The sequence below is a fragment of the Oncorhynchus tshawytscha genome, linkage group LG16, assembly GCF_018296145.1.
Source record: "Oncorhynchus tshawytscha isolate Ot180627B linkage group LG16, Otsh_v2.0, whole genome shotgun sequence".
NCBI classification, from domain to species: Eukaryota; Metazoa; Chordata; class Actinopteri; order Salmoniformes; family Salmonidae; genus Oncorhynchus; species Oncorhynchus tshawytscha.
Window position 1 is genome coordinate 28,736,256 of NC_056444.1, and position 18,005 is coordinate 28,754,260.

Genomic DNA, 18,005 nt, shown 5'->3' on the forward strand with positions numbered 1-18,005 from the left:
AATGCATCATACTAATGCCCTTGTTCACTCTTCCTCCTGAACTTGGATCAATGAGTCCACTCTAATCCATGCCACGTGTCTCCTTCTGCCCTGCCCTGCTATGACTGGTGTGTGGAGTAGCTTGGTGTATAATGGCTGCCGTGCTTCACCCAGGGTCCTGTTCATTAGGGAACCAAACAGGAGAAAATGGACTTGTACACCTAGAGTTACACAAACTGTAATGCTTCCCTAATAAACACAACCCTGGTTGGTGCTTCTACTCATTGGTTACCACTATACATCACTAACCAGACTATGTTGCCCCAATTGACTACAGTTGGGCAACAATGGCTGACAACAGTATTTTCTGAAAATGTTGAATTGACGAGGAGAAAACCTTAATGGATTGAGGACTGTGCCATTCAATTAGTTTATTTTGGTATTACATAAGGTCATTCTTACAAAAGCAAAGGTGTAGTTGATTGTCCAAGGAGGGATGCTCATGAATGAGAGGGGTGTCCCCAAAATTGGGGTGTGCCTCAAACATGTAGGCCTGGTGCAATTGCACATGGGTAATGTAGCCTGCCCACCTGGCCCCGCCTTGCTGCCTCATTGGATATGGATGTCTCCTTCCATCCCACCTACACCTGTCCAACTAATTTGTGTTTCTTTCATACATTTGGAAGGCTACCAATAACTATGTACTTTGTTTTGTTATTTTGGCAGAATTGATTGACCATGCAGTTAAGCAAACTCCAGGAGAACGCTACTTGCCCCAATGCATAGTGCCAACTGTAAAGTTTGGTGGAGGAATAATGGTCAGGGGCTGTTTTTCATGGTTCGGGCTAGGCCCCTTAGTTCCAGTGAAGGGCCATCTTAACGGCACAGCATACAATGACATTCTAGATGATTCTGTGCTTCCAACTTTGTGGCAACAGTTTGGGAAAGGCCCTTTCCTGTTTCAGCATGACAATGCCGCCATGCACAAAGCGAAGTCCATATAGAAATGGTTTGTTGAGATCGTTGTGTGGAAGAAATTGGCTGGCCTGCACAGAGCCCTTACCTCAACCCAATCAAACACCTTAGGGATGAATTGGAACAGGACTGTGAGCCAGGCCTAATCGGCCAACATCAGTGCCCGACCTCACTAATGCTCTTGTGCCTGAATGGAAGCAAGTCCCCGCGGCAATGTTCTAACATCTAGTGGAATGCCTTCCCAGAGGAGTGGAGGCTGTTATAGCAGCAAGAGTGGGGGGGGGGGCAACTCCATATTAATGCCATGATTTTGAATGAGATGTTCTAGGAGCAGGTGTCCACATACACTACATGACCAAAAGTATCTTCATGCGTAATCGATGCATAATCATGTGCATAATGAGACCCATACACCGTAGCTACTAGCTACTGTTGTGAAGAAAAAACATGTATGGGCCCTGTGTATTAAGGTTGGACTACATGTTGAAAACAACGACTATATCCATCCTCTCAAAGACACACCAATAAAGAGGATGGAACAAAGAGGCTATTATTTCGGGTGTATTTTCTCAAAACGATAAGCAAATAGTATAGTTTAACTAGCCGACAGGCCAAACAACTTTAAAGTGCAATTTAATCATCCTATTTTATTTAGTATATAAAAATGTGTTTATTCAAGATTTATTTTACTGTATAGGCAGACTACGGAGAAATAGCCTAGGCTATTTTTAGGCTGCATAATTTTCAAAATTGTGCGTTGCTGCTGATTCCAGGGTAGTAAGGTTGCACTTAGGATCAAATAAGAAGCGACTTTCTGGGGACGGGATGTGCCCAAGCCTGACTGTAAAAACAAGAGGTGTGCCTGACAAATAGCCTAGTAATTGTATCCCATTTGATAAGTTCATAAACTACCATACAACTTTTACTAAGCATAGATGTTTGGAAAGGACATGGAAAATGTTTCCATTTGTGTTATGGTTATTCCGAAGAATCCAAGTCACGACGACGTCGAGGAAGAAAAATCGCGCAGTTTCTCGATCCTAGCCATTCGTATGCTTTTTTACATGCCAAATATTTAAAACCCCAACAGAAAAGTTTTTTAGGGATACTCCATTCTCAAGATAATTATCATAGGCATTACACATCTCATTGGAGCATGGTCCTTACCGTTAGATCGTCTGACAATATTTTCTAAAAAAGTGTTTTGAGGGGCTACAAGTCCTCTCCTTCCTCCGGCCATCCTGGTTCGTCATTCAGTCGTCCGTGTGTGGAAGCTGTCGGTGGGGCTGTATGCTGTCAGCAAAACTATAACTCCAGACGTCTGTCTTCATGGTCCCTTTTATCTGTACGGAGTGAGTGAGCTTTAGATAAAGAGCTCGTCTATAGCTGCTACTGCTACAAAGACTTCTCCCAGTCGCTGGCTGCGCTTCCCCTGTCTAGCAAGCGCCAACAGCACGTCAGGACGCGCATAGGGAATTATCCTCCGCGCTTGTTTGAGCGCAGCGGCGCGCCTGATTTGTGGTCCACGGGCTTTTGTGGTTCTTCATTCAAACTCCGAGTGCCATCTGCCGGTGATATATGGCAGTGATTCTGAACCCTCTCCTCGGGGACCCCCAGCCGTTCCATGTATTTGATCTATTCCGTAGCTAGCGCACCTAATTCTACTTCTCAAGTCATTATCAAACTCTTGACTAGGCGAGTTAGTTGGGCCAATTCAGGGCTGCTGCAAAATTGTGAAACGTCTGGGGATCCCTGAGGAGAGGTTTGAGAACCACTGATATATGGTATACACTCCTGAAAGAACCATATTATACATCCACTAGAAAAGTAGTTTCCCAAATTCGTTCCTGACCCCCAGGTACACATTTCGGTTTATGACCTAGCACTACACAGATGATTCAAATAATCAAATCTTAATGTTGGTTATTTGAATTAGCTGTGTATTGCTCAAGCAAAAATAAAAGAAGTGTAACAGGGCCCCAGGACCCGAGTTTGAGAAACAAATCAAATCAAATCTTATTGGTCACATACACATGGTTAGCAGATGTGTAGTAAAATGCTTGTGCTTCTAGTTCCGACTGTGCAGTAATATCTAACAAGTAATCTCACAATTTCACAACTACCTTATACACAGAAGTGTAAAGGAATGAATAAGAATATGTACATATAAATACATTGATGAGCGATGGCCGAATGGCATAGGTAAGATGCAGTAGATGGTATAGAGTACAGTACATACATATGAGACCAGTAGTCTAGGTTATGTAAACATTATAAAAAGTGGCATTGTTTAAAGTGATACATGTATTACATCCATTTTTAATTATTAAAGTGGCTAGAGATTTGAGTCAGTGTGTTGGCAGCAGCCACTCAATGTTAGTGATGGCTGTTTAACAGTCTGATGGCCTTGAGATAGAAGCTGTTTTTCAGTCTCTCGGTCCCAGCTTTGATGCACCTGTACTGACCTTCTCCTGACACCACACTCCCGAGGGCCCTCACCTCCTCCCTGTAGGCGTCTAGTCGTTGCTGGTAATCAAGCCTACCACAGTAGTGTCGTCTGCAAACTTGATGATGGAGTTGGAGGCGTGCATGGCCACGCAGTCATGGGTGAACAGGGAGTACAGGAGAGGGCTGAGAACGCACCCTTGTGGGGTCCCAATGTTGAGGATCAGCGGGGTGGAGATGTTGTTTCCTACCCTCACCATCTGGGGGCGGCCCATCAGAAAGTCCAGGACCCAGTTGCACAGGGCGGAGTCGAGACCCATGGGCTCAAGCTTAATGACGGGTTTGAAGGGTACGATGGTGTTAAATGCTGAGCTGTAGTCGATGAATAGCATTCTTTCATAGGTATTCCTCTTGTCCAGATGGGTTAGGGCAGTGTGCAGTGTGATTACGTCATCTGTGGACCTATTGGGGCGGTAAGCAAATTGGAGTGGGTCTAGGGTGTCAGGTAGGGTGGAGGTCATATGCTCCTTGACTAGTCTCTCAAAGAACTTCATGATGACAGAAGTGAGTGCTACGGGGCACTAGTTGATAGTTACCTTAGCTTTTTTGGGAACAGGAACAATGGTGGCCCTCTTGAAGCGTGTGGGAACAGCAGACTTGGATAGGGATTGATTGAATGTGTCCAAAACACACCAGCCAGTTGGTCTGCACATTCTCTGAGGATGCGGCTAGGGATGCCATCTGGGCCGGCAGCCTTGCGAGGGTTAACACGTTTAAATGTTTTACTCACTTTGGCTGCGGTGAAGGAGAGCCAACAGGTTTTGGTAGCGGGCCGTGTCAGTGGCACTGTATTGTCCTCAAAACTAGCAAAGAAGTTGTTTACTTTCTCTGGGAGCAAGACATCGGCGTCCACGACGGGGCTGGTTTTCTTTTTGTAATCCGTGATTGACTGTAGACCCTGCCACATATGTCTTGTGTCTGAGCCGTTGAATTGCGACTCTACTTTGTGTCTATACTGTCTCTATACTGGCGCTATACTGACTCTTAGCTTGTTTGATTGCCTTGGAGGGAATAGCTACACTGTTTGTATTCGGGCATGTTTCCGGTCGCCTTGCCATGATTAAAAGCAGTGGTTCGCGCTTTAAGTTTTGCAGGAAGGCTGCCATCAATACATGGTCTCTGTTTGGGGAAGGTTTTAATCGTCACCGTGGGTATCCTGCACCTTTGAGAGTGAAATGAGCCTTCTTTTGTACAAGTTGTGGGTCTATTTGCATCCTAAACTGTTTAAACACATTCTGAAAGATCATCGTCAAGTACGCCAGTGGTTCTCAAACCTCTCATCGGGACATAGAGCCGTTCCATGTAGGCTACTTGAACTACTCCAGAGCTTGCACACCTGATTCAACTTGTCAACTGATCATCAAGACCTTTAATAGGTGAATCATATGAGCTAGTGTAGCAGATGGGAGCTGGAAACACACTCCTCAGCCTGAAGTGTCTCCACTTGCGCTGCCCAAAGCTAGCTTTGCGGTGGCACGAATGGGTAAGATGCTTCAGGAGGGCAGACACATGTTTGTGAGACAGAGGTGTTGGGTTTGAGCTGAATCAAGAGGAAGTGGAAGCATGCTAAGCAAGCAGCATGGCATCCTTTACACTAGTTCAGGCCTACAACATAATTGTGAAACATCTGGGGGTACCAAAGGAGAGGTTTGATACCCACTGATGTATGCACAAGAACATTTGAAATGTATTATGAAGCAAAGAACAGGTGGTTTTTAAATCAGAGCTGGCTTTATAGAGAATTTCCAACACTCCATAGTTCATATACATTACATAAATTTCACACCGGAGTCAACATGCATGCCCTCTCTCCATCCCCCCACACAAAGTCAATATTCCCCGTTATTAACTGGACCATGTCTTGGTTGTGTTGAGGTGACTTAGATGATCCGCAACATATTTATGTTCTGGAAACTTTTGAAACTTGGTCTCCTTAATTTTGAGCCAGTTCTGTGCTCGGCGCTCAGCGGCGTGTCCTCTCTCCTGCTCTGGGGTCATGTATGGTCTGGAGATCCAATACTCATTCTCTGCCTCGCGTTCCAGGTGCACCAGCATGTTGCGTTTCATCTGCCAGGTGATGGCACGTGGCCGGCGGTACTTCCCGATCCACTGCTTCCCAGAGATGCCTTTCCTCAGCAGGGCCATGGTGAGGAACATTGTGAAGGATGGTGGTTCTTCTCAGCAAGTTGTGGATTTATAGACTACAACATGATAGAAACAGAGAAAAATGTGGGTATTGGCTCCATCTTACAGGAGAGGAGCATTGATCACTAGCTAGGTGGTAGTGGCAAAACAATGGAGGGAATTTCATCATTGGAATTAAATGTAATTCCCCCTGAAATGTTATCATTAAAAAAAAAAAAATTAAGAAGTTACATTTTACAATTTAACGTGAGTCATTTAGCAGGTTCAGGATTACAGTAGTGAGTTTTCTAATGGGTGTATAATATGGTTATTTTCGTATAGCCACACGGGACCATATTACATTTGGCAAACTATAAAATTACTAGAGATATATGGGTATACTCTTCCAAAACTCTGGAATACTTTATAAATACAAATGCCATAAAAATGTCAAACAGAACCGCGCATGCACAGAAGCTGTCCCCCTATCCTTGACAAAAACGACGCATCTGCAGCTAATTTACATTTGGTTATTATTATGGACAGGTCTTTCCCATTTTCAGACTAATCCAAGTAATCAGAGTATATAATTTTACGAGTGAAACCCCGAATAATTTATCAAATCATTGACGCGATAAGTATAGCTAGCTGTGTTCACTATCAAAGTAAATGCTACTAGCTAGTTGGTAGCATTAGCTTGGCTAGCTACTACAAACGCGTTAAAAAAAAAAAATTTATTAGGAAAATATTCCTAGCTCCATTTCTTTTGGATTACCTGTCACTTATCCGATACAAATCCAGCAATATTGATGTTGTCTTCATGTAATTCGTGCAAAACGTGACCCCAGTCGGTTTGAAAGACATTTCTTTCTTCCGCGAATTCTACGGTATGCAGGAGGAATCAAACCATTTCACATGTAATGAGGATTCCATTCCAGCTGGAGGCGCTATTATACAGAGTTGGTTACAAGAACACAGAAACAGTCATCCAGTTGTTTCATCAGAGACGGAATGTTTTCAACCCTCTGGTTTCATATGTTTTTATTATGATAAGTTAATCAAATGTCATGTTCTTCAAAATCAAAGAGGCACTATTTAATGCCTTTAGAAAGCTGCTCAAATCTAATCTGCTAAAATAGGAAAGTAAGGTAATTGCAAAGTAGGCACGTGTTGCATTAACCAAATCCTAACCTTACCTTATTTTGTGTGTCTACTTTCTGAATGAGCAAGCAACTCATGATTGTACACCCATATTGACCTGATGGTACAAAGTTCATATTGAATAGATGGGAGTATAAAAGCAAGTCTATTTAAGTGACTGCCACTTTAAACGCTGTGAAGGTATTAGCATTAGGTCCTGTCCAGTGTGATTGCAAAACAACCCAGTTAGCTGTGAGAATAAAAAAGGAAAAAAGCTCCTGCCAAGTTCTGTAACGAAAGCCCTGCCTGGTGAGATCCCTGTTTCTGTGACTCCCTTTTTCCCACTCCCCTGATTCCTCTCTTTTCCTCTCCTCACAGCCCCCCTATAATACCAGGAATAGAGAAGGACCTGGGACGCATCTGGACAGCTGGAAAGGAAACTGGAGAGACACAAGTCAACCACACTAAGGTAAGGAAAACCTAATCATTCAACAAGATCACAGGCTGAAAAGTTTGAGAAGTTTTAGTCTTGTGACTTTTTGATTATTCTAACAAGGTTTTCATGTGATAATCCCATGCAAACAAACCTTTGATAATGCAGGGTTTTTGATAGGCTACTGTAGCAGAAGAGAATGGGGTACAATATTCTATTAACTATTTTTCATTCACCACTTTAGGAGCTTTAATGCGCATAGAGTAGGTCACTGCACAGAGCTCTGTTACAGTTACCCCATAATATGTTCTTAATAATGTTGTCTCGCTTTGTTTGGCTATAGGCAGGGAAAGGAAGGAAAGCCTGATTGTATGGTATATCTGCCTTCAATCATCAAATTATAGTCACTTCCCTTGGTGCATTGTATCCAGTGCCATTTTATATCTAACTTGGGTTTTCCTGCTGTCTCCTGCAGATTTACGAGGGGTGTGCCTGCCTGGCTGGCACAGCAGCAAAGTTAATCTCTAAGTGTGCCATGAGGGACACATCTCCTTAACAACATGCAGCATTGACAAAATACTTTCACTCTCCTGGCTTTCACAGCTGTTGTGGACTCCACCTGCACCCACCTCTGTTTCTAGATGCTCTGACATCTCTGAATACTGACCAGGAGGAAGACACAGACAGGCAGGCCGGCCAGCAAGATGGAGGATTTCTCTACCAGCAACACAGAAAGGACAGAGACATGTGCCAAGGAGATAGATCATGGGACTGTGAGGCCCAGGGGCTCACATGGGGACCAGCAGAGAGTTCAAGTTCAACTCCAGTCTGATAACACAGATGCACCGCCACCACCACCGGATAAACACTCCAGCAATGGCTGCCGTGCAATGGAGTCTCTGGATGCTGGATCGAGACAGAGAGAGTGTGTGACTGTGCCTGCCAGTAAACCTTTGGTTTGCTGCTGTAACGCAAGCTGCAGGAAGGGCCTTGGGCCTTGTGTACTGTGCTGCAGTCAGATCACAGACGTTTGCAAGGACCCTGACAGTAACTCTGCAGTCCAGAGAGCAGAGATTTCACCTCAGACGTACACAGCTGATAAAACAGGATATGTTACACAGAGCATTGAAGGTACTGTAGTGCATCACGACACAGATGTATGCAGGAGTGTCATGGAGTTGGAGTCAGAGGAGTTGTCTCCTCTGTGTAATGCACTGACACTATCAGGTGGGGGCAGTAACAAGAACTGGTTTCAGGGCTTGCTCTACCCTGGTACCTCCTTAGGTTATGATAGAGGCAAGGAGGCTGTAGGGGGCAAGATGTCAGGCTCAGAATCCTCAATGTCCTCAGTGCCATCTTCCACAGGAGTCACTACGGGCAGCTTTGCCTTCTGTCTGGTAGAGGAGGTGACATCATCAACATTCACCGACACCAGCTCTGTCCATAGACTCAGAGATGGCCACATCAGCCCAGGGGGCAAAGCCGAAACTAAAATGTGCTCTACATTGGCACTCCTTCCCGCCAGCCCTTCCAAAAGCCCCACGGCTTTAAAGATGGCCTCAGACAATGGGTTAGGATCTGACTGCGAGACTGAGGATAACTTTTCATATAATATGCAAGAGTGTTCGACGGTCCTGGTCCGTAGATTTTTGAGGGAAAACCAGAGGGTGAAGAAGTCGATGTGTACAGGAACCAGGGCTATCATCAGGACGTTACCCACAGGGAGGATCGGTGAGGAGGCGTGGAACACTGTCTGCAGAAGGGAGCCCCTCCAGGTGTGGGATGAGGATGGCCACCAAACTTCTGGGGGATACAGTGGACACAGTTCAACCTCTCAGAGTCTACATCTGCAAGTGTGTAAACTTCTCCTTGGAAAAACAGGAGACTTGTTTTTTGAGGTAAGAGCATACACGCAGTTAGCTTTAATGGTTCCATTGAGCAAAACTGTGTCACTTTTAGTTTAAAACTACTTTGGAAAATCCCCAGACTACACTGGACACACACACCTAGACCATACCCACACAAACACATGCACGGTGTGTTTCAGAAAGGAAACGTGTGTAAAAAAAAAGAAAATGGTACAGTGCTACACTATGTAAAGTGAGCCAAAACTCAGGTTGACGTATTTTGGGATGAATCTTATCTTGGAGGCTTAGCTGAGTGATTTCCACTAGACGGGCCAGTGGCAATGTAAAAAATGTATGAATTTGTTGTTGTTGTATCTTTTTAGGTCTTATTTTAGGGTTAGGCATAAGGTTATCAGTTTGCTTAAGGTTAGGTGTAGGTTTCACATCTGATTGTATGACTTTGTAGTGACTTCCCTGCAGAGCTGCCACTAGTATATGAGTCACCCCAATAAAAGCCAACCTGCAGCCAAAACTCACTGAGCTGCAGTGGCAATGGGGGTTGGGGGATTTGATTTGATTTGATTTTGGGGCAGCTGGGTAGGAGAGCAAAGGGGAGGGGTGGTTAACTAAGTAGAACTTTAGAGGCCTGTATTATAGAGGTGTGTCTCAAATGTCACCATATTCCTTATATAGTGCACTATTTTTGACCAGAGCCTTATGGGCCCTAGTCAAAAGTAGTGCACTATAAAGGCAATAGGGTGCCATTTGCGACACAGCTACAGGGCCTGGGCTGCTCTGCACTAGTGGGTACACACCCAATGGAAAAGTTAGGCTACACCATTACATCACAATCACTTGGCATATGGTTACAATCTCAACCATGCAAAACAAATACAGTCAGTGGAAAACAAAGCACTCACGCTCCAGAGTTGGTTTTTAAGGTGCTGCTGAGTCAAAAACATCTTCAGGAGAAATAAAAGGAACAACTTGCGTACTTGGCCTACTTATAGCTTCAACCTGTGGTAATTGTTTGGTAGGTAGACCCAGAGTAGGTGAAAACAGTCACAGCCTATTGAAAGAAGAACCTGTCATATAAGGATGATTAGAGAGAACTGAGAGATGAGGGGATGGTCTGTCTTCAGTCCTCTTTACACCTTCACAGGGAATCATGGGAGATGAGGGGATGGTCTGTCTTCAGTCCTCTTTACACCTTCACAGGGAATCATGGGATCTGTCTTCAGTCCTCTTTATGGGAGATGAGGGGGATGGTCTGTCTTCAGTCCTCTTTACACCTTCACAGGGAATCATGGGAGATGAGGGAATCATGGGAGATGTGGTCTGTCTTCAGTCCTCTTTACACCTTCACCAGGAATCATGAGAGATGAGGGGGATGGTCTGTCTTCAGTCCGCTTTACACCTTCACCAGGAATCATGGGAGATGAGGGGGATGGTCTGTCTTCAGTCCGCTTTACACCTTCACCGGGAATCATGGGAGATGAGGGGATGGTCTGTCTTCAGTCCTCTTTACACCTTCACCGGGAATCATGGGAGATGAGGGGATGGTCTGTCTTCAGTCCTCTTTACACCTTCACCGGGAATCATGGGAGATGAGGGGATGGTCTGTCTTCAGTCCGCTTTACACCTTCACCAGGAATCATGGAATCATGGGAGATGAATCATGGGGATGGTCTGTCTTCAGTCCTCTTTACACCTTCACCGGGAATCATGGGAGATGAGGGGATGGTCTGTCTTCAGTCCGCTTTACACCTTCACCGGGAATCATGGGAGATGAGGGGGGTGGTCTGTCTTCAGTCTGCTTTACACATTCACCAGGAATCATGAGAAGATGGTGATGTCTGTGTTGACTTTTAAGAAATGCATTTTCTCAGGAACCCAAATGGAAAAATGCCTTTGGGCTTTATTATGTTTTATCCTCAATTATTTTATGTAAAGTTGTTAAAACATGACAGTGTGTACAGTGGTCCAACACAATAAAGAGTTATGAGTACATTCCTAAAAGGGAGAATGAGGAGTGGCATGAGTTCAGAGGGGGTTATGATGCAGTCTAGTCTGGGATTCAAATGACAACAAAGTGGGGCCCCTGCCACTTTTGGAGACAAACGTTTTAGAAAAGTATTTACCAATCACAGATTGCCCCTTTAGAAGTCAGTAAACCTCAGAGAATGGACTGCAGACCTTCTCATTCAGTACTTATTCTGCAGCAGCAATAGACTGTACGCTGCTGGTAATAATACATTAGACTGCCACCTAGTGGTATGATATATATTGTTACTTCTCACTTAAACCATTGGCACAGAGAAGTGTCCAATCTAATCTGAAAAACACTGATGTTTGCTCCAGTCCAAGCAATGACACACCTGATTCAAATTATCAATAAATTATAGTCTGTAATAAATACTTTATTATTTGAATTAGGGTCAATTAAATGCTCTCCTTTTGAAAATAAATTGCATGGCCGATTCAACTGACAGCAGAAGACATGAAATGAACTGCAACTGTTGTTGTACAATAGATATTTGAACTGAGCCACAGTGGTCTCAGCAGAAAATAAGACTCTAAGATCCTTGTTAAGTTATTTCTGTAGAAAATAATACCAGAATCTGTTTCAGTGATCAGGGTTTAAAGAGGTCATTTCAAGGTTGACTGAACTCAATAGTGTGGGTCAGGGATGAAGACAATTCAGGGAATTTCAGAGGGGAAAATCAGTTCATGAAGGGAAAAAAATTGGCATTTAAAATAGCAGTCATGGTAATTGAATAAACAATGTGATTGGTAACTGTGTGTGTAAAGGACCTCACGCTGCTTGCTTAGCGAGTACCGTTTCCTCCTGAGTCGGCCCATACCAAGACTCGAACCCATTACCCCAGCCTTTCTAACACACGTGATCACCCTCCTGATGCGTCTTACCATTCACACAACGGGAAAAGCTAGCTTTTGCGGGCCACTTCAGGCTAAGGAGTGATTTTCATGTGCGTGTGTGTGTCCTGTGTGAGTCTTTTCTTGAGTGCAGACACTGCCGACCTAACGTGATAGCATCAGGCTTTGTTTCCACAATATAGAGATGTTCACGGATCGCCCCAAACTGCAGTGGTTTGTGTAGAAGAGCAACGTGATGTGTTTTATAGAGAATGGTCATGTTCTCCTGATAACTCCTCTGACTGATGTCAAGTCTCCCTAACCATATAAGGGGAGCTTCCCCACCCCCTCTCTCTAGTTTTGCTCCCTCTCTCTCCTCTTAGGTTTCAGACATGCTCTTTCTCTTCAGTCTGAAACATATCTCTGTCTCAAACATACTCTAATTGTGGAGGCTGTATTGCATTAGGCATGATTTTCTAATGTAAGTCAAATATATTTTCTTTGTCATTCAGATGGTTTATTCAATGAAAGCAGTAGCACTAGTACTTAACTGACTTTTCTATCAAATTATGCATACTATCATCTTAGTTATTCGTATCAGTGGTGATCGCTCAAGGTAGAGTGTGATTGTGTTCCTGATGGTAAATGCGGGTCGTATTTGTCTCTGTTCAACTGTTAGGTAAAACCCTACAAGATAGGCAGAGTGTTGCTTATGGCAGTATATCTTATAGTGTTACAGGGGTTCCGTACATGATCTTGTGGCACAACTATCATTTCAGATGGTTTCATTGCAAACATGCAGTACAGTATATTACATGCATCCTTGTGACAAGTGCTGTAGTATTATAGTCTATGAAAGGCTGTATGGATGGCTGAAGTGATACCAAAAACCTTAACAAGATTATATTGCAGAGGGATGTGTATCCCTGGTTTGGTGTAATATGGCAGAATAGTTTCTAGCCAATGTATAGACTGTTCTTGGCCAATAGGTCCATGGCCAACATCTGTAGCAACCTTCCACAATTTGACAAAAACATATTTTTTATTTAAGACATTGAGACCTACTGAAGGTCTCTTTTACAAATGTGTCCTGTATGTACAACATAATATACACATTATACCCAAGCGCAATATATATATATATATATATATATATATTATATACTGTATATACACATTAAAATACAAAAACACAGTCATGGGAAGCACAAATAAAATATCAGAAATCACCAAGAAAAACAAGTTACATTCCTCCACAAATAAGTCCCCAATCAATCCTTTAAATTGCCCGAACAGCAGCAGAACATCAAGATGAAATGTATTAGGGTGTTCTCTCTCGTTCCACTTGACTACATTTGTCGTTCTATTTCATTTGATTTAAACAGATAGAAATGTATAAACTGACATGAGTTTTAAGCCATATACAATATGAACGGTATTTGAGTAACACTTAACATTGAATGTATCATTTCTAAAGGGGTCGTAAAGAGCTTATCAGTTGTTGATAGACAGTTTAGTTTACAGGTGGTAATAAACATGTATTACTATCTGACAGATATAATCTTTCATTATTGGTTTAGGCCTATAAATCATTGTACACGGGGTTGGGTAGGTTACTTTCTAAATGTAATCTGTTACAGTTACTAGTTACCTATCCAAAATTGTAATCACTAACAACTTCTGGATTACCCAAACTCAGTAATGTTATCTGATTACTTTCCCCTTTCCCCTGTAGAGGCTTTAGAAGAAGACAAAAATTTCTACTACATATAATAATAATACCATTAAATGATATCTTTACATTAAAAAACAAGTCTATCAGAATTACAGTCATTCCAATAAATGTTAAACCCCTTGATCTTCAAGAATAGGATTTGGAAATATGGAAGTATAGATTAGCCAAATTGTTTTGCCTGAGCATGACCCCAAAACTAAAGACTTGTTTGTCACACCCTGATCTGGTTCACCTGTCCTTGTAATTGTCTCCACCCCCTCCATGTGTTGCATTTTATCCCCGGTGTATATATCCTTGTGTTTCCTGTCTCTCTGTGCCAGTTTGTCTTGCTTACCAAGTCAACCAGCGTTTTTCCTTGCTCCTATTTTTCCCAGTCTCTGCTTATTTCTAGTCCTCCTGGTTTTGACCCTTGTCTGTCCTGACTCCCGCCTGCCTGACCACTCTGCCTGGTCTGATTATCCACCTGCCTATCCCCTTGTACTGTTTTTGGACTCCGATCTGGTTTCTGACCCCTGCCTGGCCTGACCTCGAGACTGCCTATCGTCTGGTACTGTTTGGACCTGGTTTATGAAGTCTCGTCTGTCCCCGACCTGCCTTTGCCTACTCCCTTTGTTATAATAAATATCGGAGCTCTACCATCTGACTTCTGTGTCTGCATTTGGGTCTCGCCTTGTGCCCTTATATTATTAGCCACCCCTCCTTGATGTTTATGATTTTGTTGTCATGGAGGACTGATTGGGCTCATTGATTTGAGTTGAAAAATAAATGCTGCACTCATGGCATGCTTTGAGCACTACTGAAAAGTGCTATTTACATGTGAGAAATAAATGCCATATGCTGCATTTGCCTATTGTTTACCTTTTTGTTGGTGACACTTTGATATATTGATAATATGCAGCTGTTTAAAGGGAAAATCCACAGATGAAACAATAACAAAATGGATGCCCAGCCTCTGTTTTGGTGAAAAGTTGAGGGATGGGCCAGGAGAAATGTAACTACTCTCAGATTAAAAGACAGAGCTATGGAAGCAAGGACTGACCATCCATGATATAACATGATTGTTTTAACCCCATGTTATGAGGCTATACAGTGTTTGTTTATATTTACAATGTTTACAAACATTGGAATAAATCAAGCTTATATTTGGGGTTGTCATGGAGTACGACAGTTGAACTAAGCTCATGAAGGATTTATAAATTATATTCTTCAACAATCAATGGATATATACAGTGGGGCAAAAAAGTATTTAGTCAGCCACCAATTGTGCAAGTTCTCCCACTTAAAAAGATGAGAGAGGCCTGTAATTGTCATCATAGGTACACTTCAACTATGACAGACAAAATTAGAAAAAAAATCCAGAAAATCACATTGTAGGATTTTTAATGAATTTATTTGCAAATTATGGTGGAAAATAAGTATTTGGTCACCTACAAACAAGCAAGATTTCTGGCTCTCACAGACCTGTAATTTCTTCTTTAACACTCGTTACCTGTATTAATGGCACCTGTTTGAACTTGTTATCAGTATAAAAGACACCTGTCCACAACCTGTCCACAGAAATGGACTGGACCAGTCCGACTGGTGTATGCAAATACTAAGAAGATATCGCTCTCACCTTCCCTATGATCAGTACAGAATGGAGTGTAGATGAGTGGAGGACACCACTATAGACAATTGCGTTGCACCCTATGATCATCTTCAAATCGACCAAAATCCTGAGCTTTGAGTGAAATGACCAGATTTGACGATACAATCATCTGACAAATGAGGTCCATTGAAGGCCATTCTCTTAACATCTGTGGAAGCCTCTGGTCCAGCGCAGTGCATGCTGATCAGATTCATTAAGGGAAAACATTTTGAAACAGAAAACAAAAACACGCTGCTCTTATTGGACAATTCCAAGTATAGTCCCTCCCCGTTTCAGTCCATTTTCTTCCATTTATTCCCTAATGAATACGACCCAGGGTTTTGGCTCTTACCAATGTGGCCACGTCTCAAGGGCACAGATTGTATCTTACCTAGTTATTTTCTGATGATCTCGTTTTGCTCTATTGTAGGTTTGGCAACTGTGTGTGTTTTCTATACCAGTTCGCACTTTTCCCTGTAGGCTTTACAGACGCTCCCCACCTCTTGTTTGCAACCCTTCTAATTTAGTGTACCCTGCACGCAAAAACCATGTTGAATTCCAGGTCTCTGGCAGCATTTGGAACTGCCGATTTGCAGTCAAGAACGTCAAATTCATCTCAGCTTTTGCTGCGCTTCAGACCCTTGACTTTTTGGCTCTGACATATACATGGATCCCCCCAGAGAATACTTCTACTCCAGCTGCTCTCTCTTCATCTGACTATGTTTTCTCAGTCCGAGAGCATCTAGTCGTCGCTGTGGTGGCACAGGGCTACTCATTTCTCCTAAGTGGAGATTTTTTTTTTCTCCCTCACATTTCCTCCCTCACTCACTTGTCCATCTCCTCATTTGAATTCCATGCTGTCACTGTCACTTGTCCGCTCAAGCTTAACATTGATGTCATCTATCGCCCACCACTTGCTCTTAGAGAGTTCCTTAATGAGCTTGACACCTTGATAAATTAATTTCCGGACAATAGCTCACCACTCTTTGTACTCCTGACGTCTGCCTTCGTTTAATTTCTTTCCAACTTTCTTTCCCCTCCTTGCCTCTTTTGACCTCACCCTTCCCAGTCCCCTCCAACTCACAAGGCAGGCAACACACTTGACCTCACCCTTCCCAGTCCCCTCCAACTCACAAGGCAGGCAATACACTTGACCTCACCCTTCCCAGTCCCCTCCAACTCACAAGGCAGGTAATACTCTTGACCTCACCCTTCCCAATCCCCTCCAACTCACAAGACAGGCAATACTCTTGACCTCACCCTTCCCAATCCCCTCCAACTCACAAGACAGGCAATACTCTTGACCTCACCCTTCCCAATCCCCTCCAACTCACAAGACAGGCAATACTCTTGACCTCACCCTTCCCAATCCCCTCCAACTCACAAGACAGGCAATACTCTTGACCTCGTCTTTACTAGAGGCTGCACGCCTACTAATCTCACTGCAACCCCCCTCCAGGTCTCTGATCACTATTTTGTTTCCTTTTCTGTCTCCCTCTCCTCCAACCCTAGCCACTCAGCCCCTACCCAGATGGTCATGTGCCGTTGCAATCTTCACTCTCTCTCTCCCACTACTCACTCCTCTTCTATCCTATAATCTCTCCCTTCTGTTAAATCCTTCTGTCTCCTGGTTCTGCCTCTTCAACCCTAGTCTCATCCTATGACTCGCACTGTCCCCTTTCCTCCCGGCCGGCTCGGCCCTCCCCTCCTGGTCTGTGGCTGAGTGACTCATTGCGAGCTTACAGGACAGGGATGCATGCGGGCAGCTGAGTGAAAATGGAGGAAAACGAAACTTCTTTCACTCCCTCCTCTCTACCTTCTCTTCCTCTGTATCCACTGCTAAAGCCACTTTCTATCACTCTAAATGTCAAGCTTCTGCCTCTAACCCTAGGAAACGCTTTTCCACCTGCTCCTCCCTCCTTAATCCCTCCCCCCTCCCTCTGTGGAAGACTTTGTCAACCACTTTGAAAAGATTGACGACATCTGCTCCTCATTCACTCGGCCTATTGGATCCACTGGTCCCACTCACACATGACTACTCTGTCTTGACCTCTTTCTCCCCTTTCTCTCCAGATGAAATCCTGCAACTAGTGAGGTCCGTTCGCCCGTCAACCTGCCTGCTCAACCCTATCCTCTCTTCCCTTCTCCAAACCATCTCTGGAGACCTTCTCCCATTCCTTACTTTTCTCATCAACTCATCCCTGACCACTGGCTGCGTCCCCTCTGATTTCAAAATGGCGGAGTCACTCCCTTCCTCAAGAAACCAAAACTACATACCAGTATACCTTCTTATTTTCTTTCCAAAACACTTGAGCATTCTAGGCCCTCCTCTTCTCTTCTCTCTATACACCACGTCACTCAGCTCAGTCACATCCTCACATGGTCTCCCCTATCAGCGTTTTGTGGAGGACACTTAACTACTTTCTCAATATCTCTGCGTGCCTGGCAGATATCTCAGCTTGGATGACTCCCCACCACCTCAAGCTCAACCTCAACAAGACAGAATGTAATGTAATGTCTGTAAGGAAGAAGACACCCTGCTGGTTAAGATATCTGCACATATCGTATGGAAGTATGTAGTATGGAAGACTTTCTAAAAGAATGAACATACGTGTGTGTGTGTGGTGTGCATGCGTGCGTCCGTTCATTGGTGTGTTCATCTATGTGTTCGGGAGAATAAATTAATTCATGACTATGAGTTCCATACCCTTTAAAGGAACCAAAGGAGGTTAAAGTCCGGTGATGATGATGTGAATATAATTT

The 18,005-nt window shown here is 43.6% G+C and overlaps 3 protein-coding genes across 6 annotated transcripts in view; 1 reads left to right on the forward strand and 2 right to left on the reverse strand.

Moving 5' to 3' along the window:
- Positions 1 to 2,433, reverse strand: part of LOC112253175 (potassium voltage-gated channel subfamily H member 1) — an 85,318-nt gene extending 82,885 nt beyond the window's left edge. Inside the window, exon 1 of the mRNA XM_024425169.2 lies at positions 2,122 to 2,433. Coding sequence (XP_024280937.2) covers positions 2,122 to 2,194 — 73 coding nt within the window. The 5' untranslated portion in view covers positions 2,195 to 2,433. The remainder of the gene's footprint in view (positions 1 to 2,121) is intronic.
- Positions 2,434 to 5,168: 2,735 nt separating this feature from the next.
- Positions 5,169 to 6,509, reverse strand: LOC112247187 (ribosomal protein 63, mitochondrial-like). The gene is made up of 2 exons (XM_024415907.2): positions 6,359 to 6,509; positions 5,169 to 5,660 (listed from the first exon to the last, which is right to left on the reverse strand). Exon 2 carries the CDS (start codon positions 5,614 to 5,616, stop codon positions 5,305 to 5,307), a length of 312 nt encoding a protein of 103 aa, XP_024271675.1. The 5' UTR covers positions 5,617 to 5,660; positions 6,359 to 6,509; the 3' UTR covers positions 5,169 to 5,304.
- Positions 6,510 to 6,925: 416 nt separating this feature from the next.
- The window catches only part of LOC112247188 (1-phosphatidylinositol 4,5-bisphosphate phosphodiesterase epsilon-1), a 34,213-nt gene continuing 23,133 nt past the window's right edge, over positions 6,926 to 18,005 (forward strand). For 3 of the 4 annotated variants that reach the window (XM_042299058.1, XM_042299061.1, XM_042299060.1), the window contains exons 1-2: positions 6,926 to 7,192; positions 7,632 to 9,054. In XM_042299058.1, coding sequence (XP_042154992.1) covers positions 7,861 to 9,054 — 1,194 coding nt within the window. In that variant the 5' untranslated portion in view covers positions 6,926 to 7,192; positions 7,632 to 7,860. The remainder of the gene's footprint in view (positions 7,193 to 7,631; positions 9,055 to 18,005) is intronic. The other variant, XM_042299059.1, reaches the window with a different exon arrangement.

Excerpts from the sequence above, each read along its gene's own strand:
- LOC112247187 (XM_024415907.2), bottom strand. The coding sequence starts at position 5,616 with ATGTTCCTCACCATGGCCCTGCTGAGGAAAGGCATCTCTGGGAAGCAG.